Genomic DNA, 16,157 nt, shown 5'->3' on the forward strand with positions numbered 1-16,157 from the left:
ATGATTAAGAGAGAACATTCGGAAAAACGTGAAAAAGCCCGAAATGGAAAGGAGTACAGAGAACAGAAAAAAAAAAAAAAAAAAAGACGACAAATGATCAACGTTGTGGGAGTTAAATATCCAAACGATTTGAAAAGTAGCCTGTACAATATGTGCCTCAGTTTTTCTTATAGTGATATTTATCAAGAATACATAAAGAGGTTAAGTCTAAATTCTTACAACAATTGTGATTATGATCAAATAAAACGAAATTCTTTTATACCTAGAGAGGATTTTTTAAAATATTATAATTTCACTCTTTATGACAATAATTTTGAATTAGAATCAGAAGAAAATTATGAAAACAAAATTTTTAAAGATTCTGATGACGATATTAGTGATATGGAGGAAGTAGGAAAATATGCATTGGAAAGATACGACGCATGGGGATATAAAACTAGAACAAGTCGAATAAAAAATCTGATATTAGGAACGCCTGAACGTAAAAATATTATCTTATCAAATCTGAAAAAGATAAAATGCGAAGAATCAAAAGATGAAGTTGTATGTTCAAAATCGTATGCATCTGAACTCTTCAGAGTTCTTAGTGAAAGAAAACATCAAAACTGCTTCTATGATAATTATGACAACTGTGGAAATAGTAAGAATTGTAAGAATAGTGAGAATAGCAGGAATAGAAAAAATTTAAGGGAAACATTAAGAGGGAATATAAAAAGTGAAGAAGAACAAAATGGATGCCTCGAAACTGTGAGGAGAAGATTTTCTTCCTTTTTCAATTTATTGCATGGTGCAAGGGAATCTTCTTTCATGTCCAATTTGAACATTTACTTTTTAAATTATCACGATATAGATAAAAAAAAAATAAAAAACTCATATAACGAAAATTACATCTATATGCTGCAAAATTTGGCAGAAGTTCAAAATGATCCCATAGTTGAAAAGTATTATAAAGGCGTTCATGAAATGAGATACGACAGATGCATGAGCACATCACACATAAGCACATTACACATGAAGGAAGAATTAAAAAACGAAGATGAAAGACACGGACAAATGATAACAAGTGTGAGAGACTATGTGGATTCACAAACTGACAGTTGCATAAAAAGTAGTAAAATGGAAAAAGAGGAAACTCACAACATATCCCCGGTTGTACCAAGTGAACCGTTCATGCTTGAACTCGAGGAGGAAAGAAAAAATAAGAAAAATGGGAAAAAAGTGCGACTAAGCGAAAATTTTGTTAAAGAGACAAAAGTGGACAAATCAGTAAATTCAAATGTGGAAAAACGATGTATACGTAAAAGTATGAAAAGACTTTGTTCAGAAGAAATTGATATATATTTTAAAAAAGTTTTGAAAAATGAAATTATAAATTTTAATCAAAAAAGTATTGATAATCGAGATAAATGGAATTCAGTATGTCATTTTGTATGTTCATGTATAGGTGCATCATTAAGTGCTCAATGCTACTTAGATATGCCACCAATCAGATCAACATTTGATTTTATATTCCTCCTTTTGCTTCTCCTCTTCTGTTATCTATTTATCGGGTTACCAGTAGTACAAATGGAATATGCACTTGGACAAATATCCCAAGGAGGTATAATAAATAGCTTAAACTTTTTACAAAAAAAATTTAGAGGAATTGCAATTGTTTCGTTCATTATATCTTTTTATGTATTGTCCAAAAATGTTAATAACAGTGTAGAAACTGCCATAGTTCTTGTCGGTTCCTTGGCAAATCCCTTGCCATGGAATTTGAACGAATGCAAAAAAATATCGCTAAGAATCCATTGTTTGCAGAATGAAAAATGCAAGTGGTTAACTGCTGATATGGACAGAGATAACACTGTTAGAGGCCATACCCAGCGTTGGTTGCCTTATACATACAAACGCTTGGATAATGTAGGAGAGCAAGTAAGAGTTAACAGACGAAGAAGAAGTAATGCTAGTCTTTCTAAAATTGAAGCTGAAACGAAAATATTACCTAACCACTGCACATCTGTTGCAACATCAGAGGGACATCGTTTCTTCTCACAAGAAGTAAAATTAACTTGGAAATTTTGGTTTTTCTTTTTAATTATACTAATTTTATATTTTCTATTAAGGATAGATGGTATGTGTCTATTCCAGATTTTGCAATACGCATTTTTCCTCTTTTTCCTTGTTGTTTTTTTTCAAATATTTATATTGTACCACGAATTGAAATCTCAAGTTGGCATCGATGTGAATAAAGTTACTACCAAGGAGGAAGGATCATCATATAACAACAAGAGCATATTTTTTAATGCTGACTATTTTCTTTACTTAAATTTTGAAATAATAGCAAAGGTATTTACCACTGTATTGATATCCCTTAACTGTTGCACAGGCATAAATTATATGCTTTCTTCCTATACAAATATTGGAGAAAACATATTTGTATGTGCCTGGTATGCCGTAATTGGTTCTTTTATCGGTCTAGCAACACATTTGATTCATTACTATTTTTGTGCTGAACTTATAAATTATTATCCACTTGTGCATGGAAAAATAACATTGGGCATGTTAGCACATGGCTATGGTGGATTCCCTTTGCATTCTTCCTCTGTTCAGAATTATTTGTTCAAAAAGGTAAAACCTATTAATGATTTTATCATATATATAGATGCACTATCAAGAGTGAAATTTCAAAACATTATGAGTTTAACATATTTTTTATCCTCTTTGTTGGCTTTGCTCACATCTTCTGCTATTTATTTAAAAGGAATAATAATTGTTCTAAAAGAAAGTAAAAAATTTAAAAATTGCCAAAAAAAGGTTATCACCGTGTTGGTAATAGTGGTGTATTTTTTTTTAGGGATTTTTTACTTGTTTCCATTTGGGCATAACACTGAATTGTTAGTGAATTATTCTACATCAAGTTGTATATACTTAATTGTTATTTCTTTACAAGTTGTATGCATTACGTGGATTTATGGTTCTGAACGTACAGAGAAATTAATAAATTGGAAGGAAAAAAAAAAAAAAAAAATTTCCCCTTCTTTGTCCTTATTATATTTGTTCGTTGCAATGTGGCTAATACCCATTATTTTGGTATATTTATATAGACACATTTTTCTAAATATTATTTTTTTTATATTTAGCTTGTTCTTACTATTGACATTATTTGTATGTGTAAATGCATATTTTGTGTGTAAAATTAATTTGAATATCAATTTTAGGGAGAAGATATACTTTTTGTATCTATTTAACGTGGATTTGTTAAGGATCAGATTGAATAATATTTTATATGGAAAAAGGAGAACATATGATTTGGAAAAAGAGGAAAAATGTTCCTTTGGTATTTCGTTACTCCAAAAATTGACAAATAGTTGGTGTTACTTAACAAAGTTTTTCATTCCACATATTTTAATAATCATTGCTTTGAGTAACTTGCTATATAACATTCAATTTCTCATCCATCGTGGAAGAATTGGAGCTCCTTTGCTACCTTCACAACCAAATAGACATTTTGAAAAAAATAAATCCGTTGTCCATTCCTATTTAAGGGCACCATGGAATGGTAAAAATGAATATACCTATTTATCTGTATCCTCAAATGAAGATGATATTCCAAGGGATGATATAGGAAATGACTCCGGCATGCAAAGCGGATCAAGAGAAAAATTCCTTACGCAGCACTATGAAGCAAAAAGACAAAGGGGTAACTCACTAAATTTAATGCAGAATATGGAGGAGAGAAGAAGCAAAAGAGAAATTCTGGAAGGGAAGGCAACTAGATATACACACACAGAAACAGATTTAAAAGGAACAATACACACTTTGAACAATAAAAATAAATCGAATAATTCATTTGGAGCTTTCACGCAACTTGGCAGTACGATAATAATGCTACTACTCATCATCATAATTTCTCTGATTGTTTTTATAAACCCTGACAAAATGAATTTTCTCACATGTGCTCCCACTAACACGTGGAAAATAAACGATGTACATTCTAAGAAAATGAACCCTATTAATTATTCTTACACGAGACATATACTTTTTTTTGAAGAAATGTTTTCCATCGAAAAAATTATGCCTAGTTATGTTTGGACACATATAAATAGGCACATAAAAAAAAACAACTGCGTTACTCCTTTTCAAGAAAATAATGATATAAACCAAACCATTCATGATAACAGTTTTGCATTTATGAATAAAAATGATTTTGAAAACCATATCTTTAACTTAATTGATCATGGTTCAAAACTAAGTCACTTTGCAGACATAAAATTGGAGCACTAAATTTTTTTTTTTTTTTTTTTTTTTTTCCTCCCCTTAATATTTTTTTCATTCTCTAGGACGAGAGGTAACCAATTGATCACCCTTTTGGGATAAATGTGGATAAACATTTTTTTTTTTTTTTTTTGCAGTTAAAGCAATTTACCTCTGCAAACTGACAAAAAAGACCTAATTTAATCATACAAACAAAAAATAGTTGCACAAAAAAGAAAAAAAAATTATTCACATTGCATATGACAAAATGGAGAAAATTGGGAAGATTTATATTCATTTAAGCGGCTTCATGCCTAAATCCTTTCTAATTTGATTCCAGCGCTCTACAGACAATGCATCCTTTTTGTTTTCCTCGTAATCGGAATAATCTTTTTTCTTCTTTTCTTTTTTTTTTTCCTTTTTTTTCTCCTTTTTTTTCCCCCTTTTTTTTTCCTTTTCTTCATCTAAGTTGTTATGTGTATGATGCACCCTCTTGTCCTTCTTTCGAACCTCGGGTGATTCACTCCTGCTATAGCTATAGATATTTCGCTTTTCTGACGAATGTCTTTTTATTTTATGCTTACGATAATCATCATATTTTCTTTTCTGCTTTTTCATTCTCTCCCGGTCAAGACTTCTCTCTTGTTCCTGCCCTCTACCTCTACCACTGCTTCTACTCCTGTCTTTGCCCCTATGTCCATCAACTCTATGCCTTTTTTTGTCCTTATCTGTACGCCTACACATTATTTTTTTCTCTTCATTTTCTTTCTTCTTCTCCTTCCTTGATTCGTAGTCCTCTTCGTCAGGGTATTTACTACTGGGGTGATGGCAATTTTCCCTGGATTTCATTTTTTGATCATGGCTCCTACTTGGAGGATCTCTTTTTTTCTCGGTTTTCTTCTCAAATAATTCATTGCCAGAAGAAATATTTAATAATTCTTTATAATAATCTAAATTGATTTTTTCTAATAAATTATTTTCTTCTAATATTTGTCTCTTGGTCAGGGTTGGAAAGTCGACATCCAAAAAATTATTTAAAATTAGACAGTTGTCAACAAATTCATCCATGTATATTTTTTGAAAGGTGCCATTCTGTAACCTCATTCTTATTTTTCTATAATCAAATAATACTGGTTCCAGGTTCTGATAAATTTCTAAGCTTTTCCCAATCAATCTAAGGTAAAAGATTCCTAACGCTCTTAGGTAAATAAATTCCTCATTTTTTATATATTCGTATATTATGTCTTTATCTGGCTGTATTTGTAACAATTTTAAAACCAAACATAAAAACCGAGTGGGTTTCCTATTACCCCCGTATGTTCCTCCAACGTACTTTAAATTTACTGCTTGGTCTATAATTGATTCGGCTGTAAAGTAGACCACCAAAAAAAAAAAAAAAAAAAAAAAAAAAAAGGAAGAAAGAAAGAAATAAAAAGTATGTAAGTAAATATATAAACAATGCTAACTTGTGTAGGATGGGGATATATACATGTATGCATATACATGTATATGCTTGAAGGCGGTCACGTTCCACACTGTTTCTATTATACTATCACGCGAAAAGACGAAAAAAAAATCTGCTACAGGAGCTTACAATAATGTAATATATAACAATAAGAACAAAATTTAAACATACATGTAAGGGCAAAACATTTCTCCTTCCAGTAGGGACTTTCGTATATTTTATTTCGTATAATGTTTGAAATTAAGTATTGCGGATTAGAGCCAAAAGTTTTAATGGCACTTACATCCGTTCTGTTGGCCATATGTTTGGGATTTCTTGATTTTTCTATTTATACCTCCTAACGCAAAAGCTCATTAGCTTGCATATGTACGTGTTATATAAATAAAACAAAAAAAAAAAAAAAAAAAATGCGAAGGTAAAAATATATGCAGACTATTAAAATATATATATGTATATATACTTAAGCTATCAACAATCTGCAAGCTTGTCGTGGGTAGTGTCATTTTGTTCCATTTCAGTGTTGTACTTCATTACTCAATCCATCTTGAAAAGCATAGGTAAATTATATACGTAAACAGCCATGCGTGCGTTATATGTAATTACCACGCTTATGAAGTTGATAAAAGCACTTTTTTCAAGCATCTTTCTCTCTTTTTTTACCTTGTTCTACAACCTCTGATAAGCAATACCCCCCAAAGCATGTTAACATTTCCTGTTTTTCACATTTATTTCCTTGCGTACTGAATTTTGGTTCAACCATTTCATATTTGTTGTATTCTTCACTATGCACTTGAGGGGAAGCATTTTTTTTTTTTTTTTTTTTTTTTCTTAAAGTTTACATCCCTTTTTTTGTGCCTCTTCTCTCATTCAGAAAAAAAAGAAAAAAAAAAAAAAATTGCTTCTACTTTGGTGCTTTTGTGGGAGGCACGCAGACAAATAAGTATATGTGTAATATTTTGGCATATATATGCAAAATTTAGATACGCATGTGTATGTATGTATGTATATATATCCACTTTTACATATTTAAGCATTCACATGTGCATATATAAGCACGCACATGTGGTAAATCTTCCAGTGAAGTGGTTATTGGACCAAGGAGAAATTTTCACATATAATTAAAAAGCGCTCACCCGCTTTCACACAATTAGTATATTTTTATGTACGCCTCTTTCCCTTCAAACCTGAGCACATACATTTTTGAATCCATATATATAAAAACATTACATTATGCAACACGAACGGGTGAAGTAGCACTATTCAAAATTAAACTTGTTTGTTAAAATTCACTGCAGACGCGAAAGATGAGAAATTGAAGAAGATCGCATATTATCTCATTCATCCCTTTTTTCCCTCAGGCCCATTCTACGTCAGAATGAATAATATAATAGTAGGAAGATTAAAATGTTGCACTTTAATTAAAAGGTGCTTCTCAAATTTTTATTCTCCTACTGTTAAGAAAAATATACCTGAATATATCGACTTTGAAACATTTTTTCCTAAAAAAGAAATAAAGCCAGATGTCTTGACAGCCTTTACTATAGCAAAACAACAAAGACTAGAAAAACTTTTAGAAAATAATTCTCTAGTATTATATCAAGGAAGAGTAATTAAAAATTTATCATGTCCAAAGATAAAAAATTCAGGGAGAAATAATGTGGGGAAAATTACAGTACGTCATAGAGGAGGAGGTCACGTACAAAGGTTAAGATTTATTGATTTTAAAAGATCAAGAAAAGATATCTATAGCACTGTTTTAAGAATAGAATATGACCCATCTAGAAGTGCACATATAGCTTTAATTCAATACGAAGATGGGGTATTATCATACATTCTAGCTCCACTTTTGCTGAGGCCAGGAGATAAAATTATTGCAAGTAAATATGCAAATATTAATCCTGGAAATTCTTTGCCGCTAAAAAATATCCCTGTGGGAAGTATAATTCATAATATTGAAATGAGACCAGGAGCTGGTGGACAATTAATAAGGGCAGCTGGTACCTATGCGACCATACTAAGTAAGGATAATCAATATGCAACTATAAAGTTGAAATCAACTGAAATAAGAAAATTCCCACTTGAATGCTGGGCTACTATTGGTCAAGTTTCCAACTTAGAGAGACACATGCGTATTTTAGGAAAAGCTGGTGTTAATAGATGGCTCGGAAAAAGACCAGTAGTAAGGGGAGTTGCTATGAACCCATCCAAACATCCACATGGGGGAGGTACAAGTAAAAAACATACCAAAAGACCAAAATGTTCCTTATGGGGGAAATGCAGAGATGGATTTAAAACGAGAAGTAAAAAGAAACCACTTGGGTTGATTATCAGGAGAAATATATGTGGTCGCTTACAGAAAAAGTATGGTGTTACTGTATAATTTTGTGATTTATATAGGAATTTCCTATTTTGCAGCAGTGTAAATGGGGAATAAAAAAAAAAGGTACCATATCGTGTATATGCATATTGAAAGAAGGATATTCTATTTTTATTTTTTTTTTATTTTTTATGCATTGAGTTTGATGTGGTAAAAAACATTTCTGAAACATCATTTTAGTACTTCTAATAAGGATGTAGTGATAGTAGTGTTGGGGAGATAATATATAAGGATAATTCATTGGGACATGTTGAAATTGGACCTAGTTATCTCTCTTTAGTCGCTTAGGGGAAGGGCACAGATTTTATCCCTGTTTCATTTGGTGACCGGGAGATTCATGTGTTTGTGCATCCAAAGTTAAGAAATTTCAAGATAACGCAATAAAGTGCATTCATCTAAGCTGAAGAAAATAAATAAATACATAAATAAATAAAACATATGTGTTGCGTTCAACTACCTCCAGATGGAGTATATTTATAGATGGGTCATTTCTATGGAACTTTCATAATGGGCGAATAACTGAAAACAAAATTTGTAGAAATGCTTTAAATTTGGAGAGGAAAAATTAAAAATCAGATGGAGGATAATTTTACAAAAACAAAAATATGTGCTAACGCGTTCACACACTGTTCGGATATTATGAAATGTGCGTTTGCCCATTTAAAATGAACTTGTCATTACAGCATACAGCATACAGCACACGGAGCACAACGGGATGTGGCAAAATTTTCGTAGTTATGTTTTGTTAAAAGAATAAAACATGCCGAAATGTGCTGATATATAGCAAAATATAAAAAATTGTAAAAAACTGTTATGGAAAGTATCAGTTCATGCACAAAGCATCACTTTTTATTTTTTTTTGTTGCATATCCCTTGTTTCCTTATTTTCCTTTTTTTTTTTTTTTTTTTCTCCACCCATTCGAAATGGGGGAAATAGAAAAAGAAAAATATATCGTTTTTACATATAAAATATGCAAATTTCAATTTTTTTTTTTTTTTTTTTTTTTGATATGTATATAAATTATCTATTACACGAAATTTCAATAAAGATGTGTCTATTTTAATATGATAAATGTTAATGTTTATTTATTTTTTTTTTTTTTTAATTAGAAGAAAATTATTAAGTTTTTTAAATTCACCTTTTTGTTTTTAATACATTTGCATATATAATCATAAAAAAGCAGTGGTCAAATCCACTTTTCAGGTAACACAACAACAAAATTATTTTTTAATTCAAGAAGGCATGTTCTTAAACGTACGCGTTAAAACATAAAATAATGTTGTTGAACATGGTTTTCGCATACCATTTAAGGGGGGAAGGGGTGCTACAAAAAAACCATGCTAGTATTTTTTAAATTGACCGCATTTTCATGTGCATGCATTCCGACACTTTAAAAATAGCAATTTCGTTTGAAAAAGTATAGACATTTCGAAAAATGTATAAAAAAACGATTTTCAAAATTGTAAAAGCAAAAAATGAATAGTTTGTAGCAACTTATGGAAAATAAAAAAAGGCGAATGCGAGTTTAATTTGAACTCTGCGATATTTTCATTTTATTTTATTTTTAAAGCGACTATTGTATTTGCATACACACATTGATCAACACGTATGCACCGGTACATAAGCGAATGTTTTGGACAGAGACATTTGCCAGTAGTCGCTTATAGCGATCGTTTGGATTCTCCATTCTGTTGAAAATAATTAAAAAAATATATGAATGCACATATGAATGAAAGGACATTGATTTTATTTTCCGCTTCTTTTGACACTCCAAAAAACGAACAAAAAATGAACTAGTAAATATATTTATATATTTTTACGCACATATATTTTAATATATATATATGTACTAACAGATATACGCCCATTTATTTACACCCTTTGTGTCAGGAACTGTTTTTTCTAAGACAAAAAGCATTCCCTTATGCGAATTATATCAACTTTATCTTTTTACAATTTTTTTGATTCATCTGTACTCACTCGAAGACATCACTAAGAGATAAATCACGCAAATCTTTACCACCAATAACTTTATTTTTTTTTTTTTCCCCATCTCCGTTTTGTCAATTATTTGTTTTTTTTCCCATCTCTGTTTTTCCAATTATTTATTTTTTTTCCCATCTCTGTATTGCTAATTATTTGTTTTTTTTCCCATCTCTGTATTGCCAATTATTTGTTTTTTTCCCCATCTGCCCTTTGCCAATTATTTGCTTTTTTTTTTTTTTTTTTTTTTTTTCTTGTTGTTTTTTGTTTTTTTACATTTTATGATTTCCTTATTGTTTTAAATTGACATTTACTTGTACACGGAAAACCAAAATGCAGATTACCACATGTAACGCCATCATTAGGGAATTCTTGGGAGAATTTTTGGGAACATTTGTCCTTATGTTTTTGGGGGAAGGGGCGACAGCAAATTATCACACCGTAGGAAATGAGAAAGATTGGCTTAGATTATGTATAGGATGGAGTTTGGGTGTATTTTTTGGTATACTGACATCAGCCAAATTAAGTGGTGCACATTTAAACTTAGCGGTGACTATAGGTCTATCCACAATTAAAAAATTTGATTATAAAAAAATACCATTATATTTTTTTGCACAGCTTCTAGGGGCATTTTCAGCAACCGCTTCTGTCTATGGGCTATACTTTGGATTTGTTAAAGTTAACAAAATCCCTGAATTTTCATGGGAAACAGGAAGAAGTCCTATGATAGGTTTTACCAGTGCATTTTTTCACGAATTAATATTAACAGGTATTCTACTTCTTGTAATATTATTAGTGATTGATGAAGACGTATGTGGACATTTTCACATTTTAAAAGTTAGTACAGTAGTTGGATTAACCATTTTATGTATTGGTTTAAGTTTTGGTGGTAATACTGGATTTGCCCTTAACCCATCAAGAGATTTGGGTGCTAGATTATTTTCCTTAGCAGCATATGGAACTGGAGCATTTACAAATGATAAGTATTACTTTTTGATACCTCTTATAGCCCCCATTCTTGGAGGTATAATTTTTAGCCAGCTGTATAACAAAATAATTTCTCCATTAAATGAAGGGGCCAACAATGATAAGGGCGGTGTCGATGTGTAACATTGAGGAACCTTATTACAGCAACACATAATGAAGTTTTAGTGCAATATTTGGTATTGATTAGTTACATACAATAATATGAACTGTACCCCTTATACAGAAAATCAACATTTGTAATATTTGTTTTATATCATATATTTGTTACACATTCATTGTAATTTGCTTGTTTTCAAACAGACAATTTGCTTTTTACTCTGTAAAATTTTTTTTTTTTTTTTTTTTTTTTTTTTTTTTGTATACTTCCATTTTGAAATTATATTAAAAGTATTAACCTAAGATGTAAGAACTGTAACAATGAAAAATTAATGATTCACATAACACTTTCAAATAAAATTATCATATTTTGCAGAAACTAATACACATTATCTAAGTTTAAGGCGTATGTATCAACACTTCAATTATTATGAAATTAAAAAAGTCCAAAAATATAACACAGTAAACATGTATACATGTCTTATTGTTTTATTTTAAAATGATGCTAGGGGTACTGGATTTTTGAAATTGTTTAAATAATATTATTTAAAAAACGTAGCCACGAAGGGAGTATTTCTACTCTCAGGTTATTCCTTATATTGTTACGATTCAGCAACTGTTATTTTTTGTTTGGTTTTGATGATCTACAGAATTAGTTGCCCCTTTAGTAGTCTAGCGAGTTATATAGTCGATAGAATATTCTTCAAACGCGTGGGCATTCTAATATGTGTTATTAATATGGTCAATTTGTATATTCTTAAAAGAAAAAGGTTTGCAAAATGAGCAAGTCACAAAATGAGCAACGTCACAAAATGAACAAAATAAATAATAGGGCCCCCTGTACCAAATGATGCAATTTAAGTTTACAACAAGATGATGAATATAACTACATACGAAATTCTAAGTGTGCTTATAAAAAAAAAAAATAGAAGCGAACAACTTTCCAAAAATAAATGTAAAGTTGTTAATGGTTGGTTACTTCTTTGTATGTCAGAACGTAAGGCTCATTCCTTGTTCCACTTAACCAAAAAGAAAAAAAAAAAAAAAAAAAAAAAAAAAGAAAAAAGAAACGAAACGAAACGAAAGTTTCTATCCATATCTGATGCGTACATATAGGTATACAAGATCTTATATATTTAGCACTTAGCTATGCATTCTCATTGTATTACAATGAGTTTTTCGTTTTCAAGTGTTTGATCATATTTGCTACTTTTTTTTTTTTTTTTTATTTATATAAGTCTTTCAAATAATGTTAATGCAAAAAATGATACGGATTAAAAGATCTTTTCCCCTTGAGCGAATTGGTTCATTTTACTTTCATGGGAGAGTTAGCAGATTTATAACATACTATACGAAATCACACGAGTATATCAAAATAAATGATGAAAATTTGAAGGAGTTGAAAAATAAAAACAATGTTAAATGTAAAATAGGAATTAGCAATTATGGAACAGAAAAATTGGGAGAAATTGTGTATATCGATATACCACATAACATAAATGATTATGTAAAAAAAGGTGACTGTATTGCAACAGTTGAAAGTGTTAAAAGTGTCGGGGATGTTTATACCCCCATCAGTGGGAAAATTGTCGACATAAATAATAAAATAATGGATAACGTAAATTTAATGAATGGAAATTCGGAAGCCGATGGATGGATTGTGGAGTTGCTAACGAACGACGTGAATGAAAAAGAAACAATGAGCTTTTCTGAATATAAAAAAATATGCGAAGAAGAGCAGCAGAAGGAAGAAATCAAAGTGCAACAGAATGAAATGAATTGTCTAGAGGAAAAAAACAAGAATAAGATTTTCGATTTGAATGACATTAAGAATATTGAAAACATGAGGAAGAAATAGGGAAAGAAATGTTGTAAAAAATATGCAAAATGAATTGCGGTCTCCAGAGAAATGATATATCGCTCTCCCAAGTCCCCTTAACGATACCCATATATGTCAATAAGCATATCCCATGTACGTAAAAACGCTCTGAGCATAAAATCGAGAGTGACATACACCCATGTATATATGTATGGGGAAAAACCAATGGACATTTTCTACAGATATAAAACCATTTGGTTTTAAAAAAAAGAAAAAGATGAAATGAAATAAATGACACATTTTAAATTAGTTACCGAAAAATATGTCTTTTTTTTTTTTTTTTTTATACATCTTTTAAAATATAATTCTTGACAATTCTTTACATTTGATTATGCCACTTTTACTCGCATTTGTTTACAATAAAGAATATAAACAAAGTATAGTATTAATAATAGTGTTTCATATGTATTTTCGTAAGTCTGCCACTAGGAATACTTTAAATAACAGCTGATGTAACAGTTGTTTTATTGTATTGTGTTGTATTTTATTTTCTTGTCTCTTATGGTTTTAAAATGAGGTAGCATTTTTTTTTTTTTTTTTTTTTTTTTTTTTTTTTTTGATAATTTTTAAAAAATTTTTTTTTACACCCTTTTAAAAATCACAACGAAAATAATTTTTTTTTTTTTTAAAAATGGTTGAAAATAAAGAATAATTTGAAAAATAAAAATTTGGAAAAATAATAATTTGGAAAAATAATAGTATGGCAAAACAGGAACATTAAAGAATAACGAATAGTTACACACAATGTAAAAGGAAAAAAAAAAAAAAAAAAAAAAAAAAAAAACATGCACGTTCATAACTTTCGTCTGAGGCGTTATTTTTTTATTCGCAAATTTTTTTCACTCTGGCACAGATCTTCCAAAACTGTTTTTTTTTTTTTTTTTTTTTTTTTTAAAACATAATATAATTTTAAAAATAAATTGCAACACCAAAACAAAAAACCTTACAAATTCATCAGTATACGATCCCTTATATCATTTCAACGTTAAAAATTTTTTTGTCAAAACACTTGTGTAGAGAAATATACAAGAAAATGGAAAAAAAATAATAAAATTAAAAAGAAATCATAAGTTTTTTGTTATACACATGTATATATATATATGTACTTACAAACCCACGTATTGTATACATTTAAATAACAACCCCATTTAAGTTAAAGGAGGAAAACAATATACTTTTGATGTATATTTGTGTAAATCCATATATCCAGGAAATACAATACTTAAAAAAAAGTTCGATTCAGTTAAAAAAAAAAAAAAAAAAAAAAAAAAAAATATTTGAAAATTTCCAGACCATTTTAACTTTTAAAAATAGACTTACGAAAATGTGTTGTTGTGTGTGCGGATTGTTACTCTTAGCCCTGATTGCTTTAATTGTTATCTTAATTCTTAATGGTATTATAAAATTGAACTAGGATGGAAGAAGATTCTTTCAAAAATGGAATACAAAAGAGAAAAGAAATTAGTATGCTACGATGAAAATGGAGTTTTTGTAATACCCATGAATAATGTTGATAAAATATACTTATATGAGATGTTTTAAATCTAAAGAACCAAGCTGTAGAAGAATTTATATTTTTTCAGGAATATCATAAGAGAAAGGATGGATTGTTACATCGTTTGAATTATGAGAACAGATACATATAGACAAAAAAAAAAAAAAAACTAATGTGTCTAAAATGAAAGGCATACTATCGTCTTGCTAGGGAACGTGTCCTACTTGGGGAATTGCTTCCCCTCTTCCGTCCTTTATACATTATATATATATATATATATATATATATATATATATAAAGGAGGAAGTGTACAAACATATACATGTATTTATGTAGGCACACATGCAACCCTACATACGTATACATATGCCTATATTTAAATGAGAAACCTGAGATATATTTTGCCCTAATTAAACTTTGTGCTTTTCTGCTACATATGTTTCAGTATGCCTTGGGGCATTGTGTTTTGAAATGGTTGCATCTTGTAAATATATATTGTAAATGTATTTATTCATAACGTCATTGTACTTATTTTATGTTAAGATTTTTTTTTTTTTTTTTAAGTATCAAACATTAATAACATTTTTTAAAAGAAATGTTAAACTTTTGAAGTAAACCAAAAGCTTAGACTTAAAATTGTAACCTTTAAATATAATTATGCAGATACTTTTGTTTTAAATATGCTTCGTGAGCATTTAAGTTACAACGAAAAAGTAGCATTTAAATTTAATAAACAACCCTAACAAAAAATAGGGAACTTCACTGATGACGGAAGCAATAAAACTTCTAATAATATTGGCTACAATAAAAAAAAAAAAAATAGCACTAAAATGTTAAAAATAGCTTAAAACGAACCCAAATGGTCCAAATTAAATGAAAGGGACTAAATTTTTCTGCAAGTGCTCCTATCTAACATTGATGCTTCTTCAATTTAAACAAATGTAAATTTTCCACGTTATTCATGTAAAAATATGTTAACCATTCTCGGTGCAAAAAATTACATTTAAAAACTACATTTTCACCCTTTTGCATTTTTTTGGGGACATGGTGCAAAGATCTATTAAAAATATGTAGATAAAAATTGCTTCTATCATAAAGTTGGTATTATGCAAAAATAAAGGTGCAAAATATAGTGGGATTACGTATTCTTTATTTGAAATAAATAGGTTTTTACGCAACTATATGTACCATACGGGATTTACACAAATACAACTTTTTAAAACGAACAGAAATAATAATATTTTTTTTTTTTTCCATTTTTATTTTGTAAAATGGCCATTCATGATATGGTAAAAAAAAGGAGAAAAAAAATAGATTTTTTTTTTTTTTTTTTACGAAACCTTTGTCAATAGAATCAGGGATTAAAGGCTTAAAACGAACGTTTTGGGGCTTTAGCATCGATGGAAAAAGCATTACTTGTAAAAAACAAGTTAACCACAACAATTTAGTACGACATGACGGATTGGTGCACCTTTTTTATTTTTCTTGCAATTAAAACAATTTTTCAAGAAAACCGTATCCATAGCATAACAAAGTTGTAATATTTCTTTTTTCAAATTTTGAATAAGAATTATAAACATTTTCTACAATTTACAACTATAGGGAAAACAATCGCAAAGTCAGACTTATTTAAAA

The 16,157-nt window shown here is 29.4% G+C and overlaps 5 protein-coding genes across 5 annotated transcripts; 4 read left to right on the top strand and 1 right to left on the bottom strand.

Moving 5' to 3' along the window:
• On the top strand, positions 1 to 4,269 carry PGO_092920 (hypothetical protein, conserved; the record flags this gene model as incomplete). Its single annotated transcript, XM_028687880.1, has 1 exon — positions 1 to 4,269. The coding sequence occupies one exon, from the start codon at positions 1 to 3 to the stop codon at positions 4,267 to 4,269; it is 4,269 nt and encodes a 1,422-aa protein (XP_028543681.1).
• A 264-nt stretch (positions 4,270 to 4,533) lies between these two features.
• On the bottom strand, positions 4,534 to 6,005 carry PGO_092930 (pre-mRNA-splicing factor 38A; the record flags this gene model as incomplete). The annotated part of the gene is made up of 2 exons (XM_028687881.1): positions 4,534 to 5,606; positions 5,876 to 6,005. The coding sequence occupies 2 exons, from the start codon at positions 6,003 to 6,005 to the stop codon at positions 4,534 to 4,536; spliced, it is 1,203 nt and encodes a 400-aa protein (XP_028543682.1).
• A 1,074-nt stretch (positions 6,006 to 7,079) lies between these two features.
• Positions 7,080 to 8,084, top strand: PGO_092940 (50S ribosomal protein L2; the record flags this gene model as incomplete). Its single annotated transcript, XM_028687882.1, has 1 exon — positions 7,080 to 8,084. One exon carries the CDS (start codon positions 7,080 to 7,082, stop codon positions 8,082 to 8,084), a length of 1,005 nt encoding a protein of 334 aa, XP_028543683.1.
• Positions 8,085 to 10,398: 2,314 nt separating this feature from the next.
• On the top strand, positions 10,399 to 11,175 carry PGO_092950 (aquaglyceroporin; the record flags this gene model as incomplete). Its single annotated transcript, XM_028687883.1, has 1 exon — positions 10,399 to 11,175. The coding sequence occupies one exon, from the start codon at positions 10,399 to 10,401 to the stop codon at positions 11,173 to 11,175; it is 777 nt and encodes a 258-aa protein (XP_028543684.1).
• Positions 11,176 to 12,397: 1,222 nt separating this feature from the next.
• Positions 12,398 to 13,006, top strand: PGO_092960 (glycine cleavage system H protein; the record flags this gene model as incomplete). Its single annotated transcript, XM_028687884.1, has 1 exon — positions 12,398 to 13,006. The coding sequence occupies one exon, from the start codon at positions 12,398 to 12,400 to the stop codon at positions 13,004 to 13,006; it is 609 nt and encodes a 202-aa protein (XP_028543685.1).
• Positions 13,007 to 16,157: the final 3,151 nt, after the last annotated feature.

Source organism: Plasmodium gonderi (assembly GCF_002157705.1).
Source record: "Plasmodium gonderi DNA, contig: Chr09, whole genome shotgun sequence".
NCBI lineage: Eukaryota > Apicomplexa > Aconoidasida > Haemosporida > Plasmodiidae > Plasmodium > Plasmodium gonderi.